We start from the raw sequence: 9,559 nt of genomic DNA, 5'->3' as shown, positions 1-9,559 counted from the left end.
ATTTGGACTTATATCATCCAGTCAGCCTGGGGCTCCTTTGGATTTTCCAAATAGCCCAGTGAGTGCTGGGTTTTGACAGCCCAGGTATGTCTGTGGGTGGGAGCAGTGGGAGTCACAAAGTCTCTAAATCAGTGGTTCTCAACCTTCCTAATGCCGCGACCCTTTAATACAGTTCATCATGTTGTGGTGACCCCCAACCATAAAATTATTTTCATTGCTACTTCATAACTGTAATTTTGCTACTGTTATGAATCGTAATGTAAATATCTGATATGCAGGATGTATTTTCATTGTTACAAATTGAACATAATTAAAGCATAGTGATTAATCACAAAAACAATATGTAATTATATACGTGTTTTCCGATGGTCTTAGGCGACCCCTGTGAAAGGGTCATTCGACCCCCAAAGGGGTCATGACCCACAGGTTGAGAAGCGCTGCTCTAAATCAAAGTACAAGTTTATCAAGTTTACATTAGCATTTTGATAAGCAAGAGGGCTTTCCCCAAGGGGGAATTTCATCCCAGAATCCAGAGCCCCAGGCCTGCCCGGCCTTCTCTCTGCCTGCTAGCTTCAAGGAGCAGGTCCCTTTTCTCTAAACCAATCAGCATGGCTCTGTCCCTTGTCACTTGGAGGAGGGGGCTTATCTGCCCCGAGCCATGAACTACTACCACTGTGAAGGTGGTTGAGAATGGAAGACTCACCGGATCAAACCTGAGCACCCAAATAGCACAGGATTTGAATAGAATATCTAAACAGAAGTGATTAGGGCCAGCCAGGCAGGTAGAAAACCAGGGCGAGTGGCCTGAGCCTGGGCTTGAAGCAGCATTTCTATAACAACAATACTATTTTTACCTATACTGGATCTTACTGGAAGGGGAGAGGTTGAGGAAGATTGAGAGAGAGGGTAAATCTCTCTGCGATCCGCAGCTCCCCTCCTAGTCTCCCCGCTGGTTCTTATTCAGGTTTTGATGGGTAAACAGTTGGGACCAATATCCATTCTAATTGCAAGCTGGAAGCTGGGGCACCCTAATGTGGACAGTGGGAACCCCTCCTCCCTCCACCTGCTGCCCTAGGGTTGTGTAATGAGTGAGCCACCAGCAAACTCATCCACACTGAAAGCTTGTGAAGTGACTGAGGGGCTGCTCTGGAGGGGCAGAGGGGACCACCAGAGCACAAGACCTTCGCAACCTGCAAAGCGCCCTCCCGCTCCGCGCACTGTGGCCTGCCCTGTCCCACAGGTTAGTTCAGGAGCCCCCTCCCATTCTGGTGAATGTGTCTTGCCAAGTTCGTGGCACAGTCTTCACAGGAGGGCTTCAGATGACTTTCATAGCTTCTTGCCATTCTTTCTCACCGCATAATAAGCACTGATATTCTCGGTGCTGAGGGTGTCTGCTGACTACCTGGAACTGAGCACCCAACCATGGCCTTGTGTTTGTGGCCCCAGAGCCAGCAGGGGGCCTTGTGTCCTCGTGAGAATGTGGGAATGCTGGCTGCCACATGGATGGGAGGTCGGATGGGCCTTTGATCCCCACAGAGAGAGCCACAAAAATACATCCTGGCCAGTTCCCTCTTCTGAGGGCTACTCTTAGAACACTGGTGACCACACATTTCATCCGAGAGAAGAGAGAGAGAGAACTTAATAGCACTCTGAGGACCAGGTTGTATTTATTTTTGTGAGCGACACAATTTACAGGGACCACGGCCTACCCTAGCCTCTACTTCCCACCGAGGGAATAGTGTTAGTTTGCCTGGTAGGTTCTCATTGGATTTTCAGCTGCTGCTCAAAGTTTTTTCTTTTTATAGAACAGAGAACAACCAGAGACTTGTTTTTTAAAGAAGCAAAAGTTGGTGTTAGAAGTTTTTCAAACATTTAAGGAATGGGGGGGGGGGGGGGGGGGGGGAGGGGGGGGGGAGGGAGGGAGGGAGGAGGGGAGGAGGAGAAGGAGGAGAAGAAAGAGGAGGGGAGGAGGGGAAGAGAGAGAAAGAGAGAGAGAGAGAGAGAGAGAGAGAGAGAGAGAGATCCAATGAGAGCATGGGGAACCTGGCCTTCGGGGATCTCAGGCCACTTACCCACAGAGTGGCTGGCTGCCTCTGCACCTCCTGCCCACTCCTAGCTACAATGCCTGTGTATCTAACCATTTGGCTAAAGACTCTCATAAGTGGGCTCTAGCTCATTACTAAACCAAACATTCCCTCTACCACTAGACTGACTTGTGACCTAGAAATTCTCCAGGTGAGTTTCCTGAATGGAGGAAGAGGGATTACATCTGGAAACTAAGGGTGTGGTCTCATGTTAGCCTGTGGCTGTAAACCACCAGCAGAACAAATTAGTTCTCAGGGATACAGTCATTTGTTTCTTGTAGACTTTTCCAAAAGGGAAAAAAGCATTTTTGTAAAAAATAAGCACTTTCAAAACCCTTGAATCGGAGCTAAGTACCAAGCCGCTCTGCTTCTTCCTGTGTGTGCTCTTGAGGACAGCCGGTGGAGGAGAGAGGGGGGGTTAGCTCCAGGCTCAGCTGGGGCCTTTGGTCATCTGCAGATCAATTTCATGGGTAATTCATGGGGGAAAAGTTGACCTGGGCCATGCTTTGTGACAGCCAGACCAAAAACCACAATGACACAGTGTTACCATCATAATCCCAGAATGTAGCATAATTTCATAATTGGAAATTAGAATTTAAGACACTGAGGTTAGAAACAACAGCTCCAATGAGTCATTTTGTATGAAGTTTACCAGGAAAATCATTTTTCATGATTCTTCAGAGGTCCTGGCAGTTGTCTCCCTTGTAAATACTGTGCTAATGTAGTGGGGTCCTAGGCATGAGAGAAAATACCCTTAGCTTTGGTCTTTCTTCTTGGTTACTTTTTTAAGTTTGCAAGTTTAAATCAACAGGCATGATAGTAAGACTGTACTTTAAATGAACTTTTTTGAAAAGGTCACTTAATGCACTATCATTGGAAGAAGTTATTCCTGCTCTGTTTTCTGGTGTCTGTGGCAAGAAATGTATGGTTATATCCGAAATAGTATGTTTCTATTAAAATAGATCCCCATGCCTTCTGATGCCCCCATGATGGAGTAGGCATTTTGCATGTTGCTATGCAGGAGTAGGTTTGTCCATTCCAGTTGACTGCCTTGACAGCCTGGTGAAGCGATTCCCCCCCAGGCAGCACACCTTCCAAAGCCTTCCTTCTGCTCCCCTCCTTCCGGCCTGTGCCTATAGTGCACAGTTTGTAAACATTATCACCGAAGGTTGGGTGGTCTGACTGAGGCATCTGAAAGGATTCACAAAATTAACCATATCCAAGCGGATGCAGCAAGTCTGCTCACTGCCTTGGAAAACCACAGAAATGTTTGCCGTTCAGTACATTAGATCCACAGCTACATCCGTCGTCGTCTCTGTGCCTTTAGATTTTGCAAAGGGGAACTGAAATCCAGCAAGTCGTATTAGAAGCCCATTCAAAAAATGAACAAAAAAGCAAATGAAAACGACCCAGAATGAGGTGGTGTATTTTTCACTTTGTGTTTTGTAGGCATAAATCCCTTCTTTATAATTTGCAATTTTTTCTGAGAGGTGGTGAATTTTCACTTCAGAGGCAAACAAAATCATGACAAGACAACCGCAGGACCCTGCAACAGAAGCAACAAACACCATGTTGGGACAAATATTTCCTGATGGAAAGGAACAGGGAAGAAGGTGGAGGTGCAAACTAAAGAAAGCCTTTTATAGGAATTCTCATTTGCATTTTTCTGCAAAAAATGTATTATTTCAAATTAGTAATCATGAGCCTGATTGCCCACACGGTGGGTGCTAGTGCCTGGGTGATGGCTCTGAGTGAGAGGACTTGTGGAAGTCGGGTCAAGCTGACCTGACAAAGACAGGGATGTTCCTCTGTGTGGTGAGAAGGCTGGGTTGTTGGGCACCTTAAAAGGACAATGACGAAATCAGGCACAGAGCAGCCACTGCTATGATGTGGCTTCAAGAGAACAAAATTCTCTCAACAAATTTCTCAAAATACTTCACAGGCCATGCAGGAGAAATGCCAATCATGTAGCTCTGTGGAAAGCCTGGGCTTCCTTCAGAGGGTTACGTGCCTCCTCCTCCTTCAGCTCCCACCTGGCCGCCGCTGCCCAGAGGAGCCCCTGAGCAAAGGGAGCCATGGATGAGGTGTTGAGGCAGAGAGTGCCTGTTCTCCTTGTTTGTTAACAACTCGGGATTTTCACCTGGGCATGTGGCTGCCTTGAATAAAGACCACATTGTTTGGCTGAGAGTGGCTGAGATGTAGGGGCAGCAAAGTCCCCTTGAATTATGCATGTATTAGAGTCTTCCACTATGATTAGTTTTCTCTGATGTATCACTCATTGGCAGCCTAATCTAATCTTAACTGTTGCAGCTGCCATCCGGGAGAGACCTCTGAGGACAGGGGCATCCGTACTGACCGGTGCCTGGAAACTCTGACAGGACCTCCCCCTTGAGGAGGGTGGACCGCTGGGTGGGTGGGTAGCACAAGGGCAGAAGCAGGTGGCAGGAGGGCAGGGTGAGGAGCACAGTGGGTGGCTGGGACTCCCAGGGCTTCCACAGCCTGGGTTGGATTCCAGGCCACCACAAAGGGGTGCCAGTTAATAGGAGACTTGCTGAGATGGTTTTCCAACTTAGGTCAAACCAATTTGGGTTCCTAACGTGTGAAATTAAGCAGTTTTAGCCCTAACCGGTTTGGCTCAGTGGATAGAGCGTCAGCCTGCGGACTAAAGGGTCCTGGGTTTCTATTCTGGTCAAGGGAATGTACCTTGGTTGCGGGCACATCCCCAGTAGGGGGTGTGCAAGAGGCAGCTGATTGGTGTTTCTCTCTCATTGATGTTTCTAACTCTATCCCTCTCCCTTCCTCTCTGTAAAAAATCAATAAAAAATAAAGAAATTAAGCAGTTTTAATCACCAAATCTCAATTTCCTTATCTATAAAATGTGGATAATAGAGATGACACATGATTAGCATTTGGCATTAGAACTGATATGCATAAATGCTTATTAGTTGGTAGCTGTTCTTATGGTTTTCATGTATTACTTTCTTCTCAAAAGTTTTTACCTTAATTCTTTACCCTACCACACATCAGGTAGGTAACCCAAAAGAATGTATTACAGTTCCTTGCTCCTCCAAATACTCTCCCATTAGGCTTATGACTCCTTTAGGAGGGGTGATGCTTCTGGTTCTTCAATTACAGTTCATCAAATACTCTGGGAGCAGCAACAAGTGGCTTAAGTTCTCATCCATTAATTCACTCCTTCATTTATTCAACTAGATTCATTCTATGCCACACATGGGGATAGTGGTAGAGATTGAAACATTAAAACAAGCATATATTAATATTAATATTCCTGCTCTAACAAAGTGTGTAATCAGGCAGGGAACGTAGATACAACAATGATTAAATCAAGCGCAGTGAGTGTGATAGTAAGGAGGTACAGGTGGCCATCACTGAGAGCGTGGGCAACAGCATGGAAGGTTCCTTAGAAGTAGCTAAAGAGAAGTTAGCCAAGCAAAGGGAAGCTGGCCTGTGGGGGAGAGCATCCCAGATGTGGGGAGCTGCAAGGCAAGCAACGGTCCCCATTACTTCCAGAGGCCAAGATTGCGTTGGGGTGGTGGTACAGACTGGATCATGAGGGGTGGGGAGTGGGGGGGGAGCAGGAAAAGGGAAATCACATTTCTTTATTAGAATTTAGCTTAGGACTGGCCCCATCAGCTTGACAATCAACATAATACACCCCCAAATGATCAAATGATATAATTTTCTTGAAACTTCACTTCCCACTAGCCTCAGAGCAGTAGTTGAAAATATTCCTGTGTAAAATTTTGTTAGCCTAGTTTTCCCCTGGCAAAACTGTTTTATTCCTTCATTGTTAGATCCAACAAGAAGGCTGCAATGCTGTTTTCTCTTTATTTGAGAGTGGAGAAAATGCCATTGCTTTTACAAGAGTCTTCTTTGTCTGAGAAGGGGGTGAATTTCAGACAGAAGAGAAACACTGTGTTTCCTTAGTGCTTGCAGGGAAAATTCAAGCACGGTTTCATTTTCAAGTTGTTAAATATTTTAAAGGTATTACTTTGTTAAGGAGACAGCATCCTAGTGAGACTGCATTTCAAATTCCTAAAGTAAAAGTTGCTTGGGGTGTCTTAAACTCACAGCTCTTCCTCCCCTTTATTTTTTAAATTTATTTTTCCATCCCCATTTATTTCCCCACCCATACCCTCTTCCACCTCCACCTACCCCTGCAATCACCAGACAGTTATCCGTGTCCACGAGTTCTTTCTTTTTTTAATCTTTTTTGCTCAATCCTTCCAGCCACCACCCCCACCCCCACCAGAGCTGTCTGCCTGCTCTCTATCTATGAGTCTGTCTCTATTTTACTTGGTAGTTCAGTTTGTTCATTAAATTCCACAAGTGAATGAAATCATATGGTACTTGCCTTTCTCTGACTGGCTTATTTCACTTAGCATATTGCTCTCCAGGTCCATCCATGATGTTGCAAAGGGTAAAATTTTCTTTTTTTTTACAGCTGTAAACTCAGCCTTTTGCCATAGCTAATACTTTAAGTGCACAAGCTCTCGAATCAGAACATGTGGTCCAGTAGTTGAGAGGATGGATGGCCTTAGGTCTGCTCTGGATTCTGGGCTTGGCCGTGTGGTCAACTTTGCCATTTCAGAGTCAGAACATAGAACCCAGCCCGAGCCTCAGCCAGCATTGCTAAGAGATGTGAAAGGAAACAACTCACTGTGGACTGAGAATATGTTTGCTTTTCTCTGTCTATGGCTCTAAACCATACGTGAGAGCAACTGTAACTGTTTATGACTTACGGACCAAAAGGTACATGGAACGTTTCTGTTGGCGGTCTGACTGCCAGGGACAGAGGAGGAGTGTATGAGACGCGAATGACGGTGAGAACAGGGCTCAGCACATTTCCGCTGTGACTCTCAGGCTCCACAAGGGGCTCCAGCAAGGGGGTCCCACACCCAGAGGTCCTGCTCCTTCTCTCTTCTGGAGAGCCCTCCTCCATGGGGCAAGGGATCTTTGAGGTCCATGGGCCAGGCCCAGCTGGAGTCCCTGACTCGCCTAATAGATACATTTCTGGGACCTGGGAATTCCTTTCCCAAACACCTGAGCGCTTTCCAGGGCTATGTGGGTGTCTTCCCTGGGCCGTACTCCCAAGGGCAGACTCTGTGGCTGGTACACAGCCCTGAGGCCTGCAGGTGTCCAAGGCACAGCTGCTTTGGGCATGGTCAGAGCCCCTGGAGTTCTTTTACAGTGTGGATGGAACCAGGCATGGAAGGAAAGAGGACAGACAACAGCCAGCTCTCTTCCCATCGCCGCATTCAAGTGTAGAATTGCCAGGGCCCAAGGATTCTAAATGTGAATCTGGCCTCCCAGGACCTATGGAGAGATGTTTGTTCAGGCAATAGCCTAGAACATGCCTCGGTGAATAGTTTATTAATGTTTAACTTTTAAATGTCTAGACACGGGGTATGTGAGCTGTCATTTATACTCTTGCCCAAGGGCTTACAAATGTTAGGATCAGGTCTGCTTGCTTCTCTCCTCCTTTTCCAAGTTTTCCATGTACACCAAGAGCCCAATTCAGCCAGGGCCATTTGGACAGATTCCCCATGGCTGTCCATCTGACCAGCACTGCTCCGGCTCACAGGAAAGGTTAGAGCACACTAGACTTCGGAAACCTGCCAAGCCTTGCTCAAGCTAGAATTTGAAGTATAACCAGGCATAGGGCCCAGGTTTTACTGCCCAGCATCTTACTCAAAGACCAGCCATTTTTCCTTCATGTGTTTGATTTCCCCACCATCTGGCTGATTCAGTAGTGTGTGTTTTTTTTCCTTTAATGACTTTGATTACTGAGTTAATTTCTGACTGAATGGGATTGCTGAGTTACAAGGCTGTCACACCACGAATTATCAGTCAATTACCAAGCGATTGTAATGTCCTAGACACTGCACACTCAGGACTCTCTCTGGCAGCTGTTGAGAATTGGGCACCTCTCTCCCCCTGGCCTTACAATAAAGGGGACAAAGGTCACAGCAAGGAGAAACCTGCTTCTTCATTGCTGGCTGACCCCTGAGAGGGAACATCCTGCCAGGATCTAGGTGAGTCCAGGGCAGCAGGGGTTTTGGTAGAGAAGTGTCCTCCAAGGTGAAAATCTATGAAACATTCTCTCATTATCACTGAGATTGTATTTTTGGAAATAATAAATTAGAATTTCAGTTCCATCTAAAGTAATGGCCGAAATTTCCAGAAAGATTACACATCATCTTTAAATCCTCTTATAGATGATAAATGTCAGAGGCACTCCATTTTCTCTACAGAATAATAAATCGATAATTTCCTTCTTTAAGGAGTCTTGAGAAATTATAAGTGGGGGTGGGAGAGCCACAACTTTGCAGGTGCAGGTGCTAATTTTCTGTGAAGTTATGCAATCTCACTAGAAAGCAGGTACTGGAGATGAGATTCCCAGCAACGATTTCTTCTCTGAAGGAAGTGGTTCTGGCTTCCATGGCTTTTAGAGACCAATGGCTACCATCTAGACAATGGGCAGAGGGTCAAGTAAAGCAAACTAATATCTAAGGGTAGATTCTGAGGTCATAATGAAGAGCAAGTTGGTCATGTGATTCCAAAGAGCAGCTGTGGATGAAGGATTAACAGCAGCTGGGCTCAGCGCTTCCTCTTCCTCCTCTGTAACAGAGAGTTGAAGAGCCCACATCTATCTGGAGCTTCACAAATGTCATGTTAGTGAGAAGGGTGATTTGTGCCAAATAAAACGGTCTAAAAGCACAGTCTTTTTCAATTTGAATTGATTTTCAGAAAGGGAGAATGTCATCTGTTACCAGGAAATATGCAGGACTGCTCCTATTTTACTCATTTACTCAACAAGTATTTATTGGGTGCTTATACACTGCCTGGGCAGCAGTGAACAAAGCAGACAGAATTCCCTATCTTTGTGCAGCTCTTGGAGGTAGACACAGTGCAGAGAGAGGAAATAACGAAATAGATTTAGTTTATTGGAGTGTGATACACACCAAGGAGAATAATAAAATAAAGCAGGGAGCCCTAGCTGGTTTGGCTCAGTGGATAGAGCATCGGCCTGCAGACTGAAGGGTCCCAGGTTCGATTCTGGTCAAGGTCACATGCCCGGGTTGCGGGCTCGATCCCCAGTGTGGGGCGTACAGGAGGCAGCCAATCGATGATTCTCTTATCATTGATGTTTCTATCTCTCTCTCCCTCTCCCTTCCTCTCTGAAATTAATTTTAAAAAAATAAAAAATTAAAAAAAAATAAAGCAGGGAAGGGCCTCCCTTGGGGAGGCCTCAGAGAGATGACATTTTAGTGTCTCTTGAAGGATGCCAGGGAGTGAGAAAGTGGATATTTGAGGAGAAGAGTATTTCATACAGGGGGAGGGGGGCGTACAGCAAGTGAAAAGGAACCAGGTGGTGAGAGCCGAGAAAGGAAGAGAGCCAGGTAGACACGTAGGAGGTGAGCCGTGTGTGTGTGTGTGTGTGTGTGTGTGTA

General features: G+C 46.0%; 1 protein-coding gene across 1 annotated transcript in view; it reads right to left on the bottom strand.

Moving 5' to 3' along the window:
* Positions 1 to 3,212: 3,212 nt before the first annotated feature.
* CLRN1 (clarin 1) overlaps positions 3,213 to 9,559 on the bottom strand; it is a 42,657-nt gene continuing 36,310 nt past the window's right edge. Inside the window, exon 3 of the mRNA XM_005863466.2 lies at positions 3,213 to 3,630. Coding sequence (XP_005863528.1) covers positions 3,362 to 3,630 — 269 coding nt within the window. The 3' untranslated portion in view covers positions 3,213 to 3,361. The remainder of the gene's footprint in view (positions 3,631 to 9,559) is intronic.

This window comes from Myotis brandtii, unplaced genomic scaffold (assembly GCF_000412655.1).
Source record: "Myotis brandtii unplaced genomic scaffold, ASM41265v1 scaffold179, whole genome shotgun sequence".
NCBI classification, from domain to species: Eukaryota; Metazoa; Chordata; class Mammalia; order Chiroptera; family Vespertilionidae; genus Myotis; species Myotis brandtii.
Note: the sequence above shows the minus strand (reverse complement) of the source record. Positions and strands in the feature narration are given on the sequence as shown.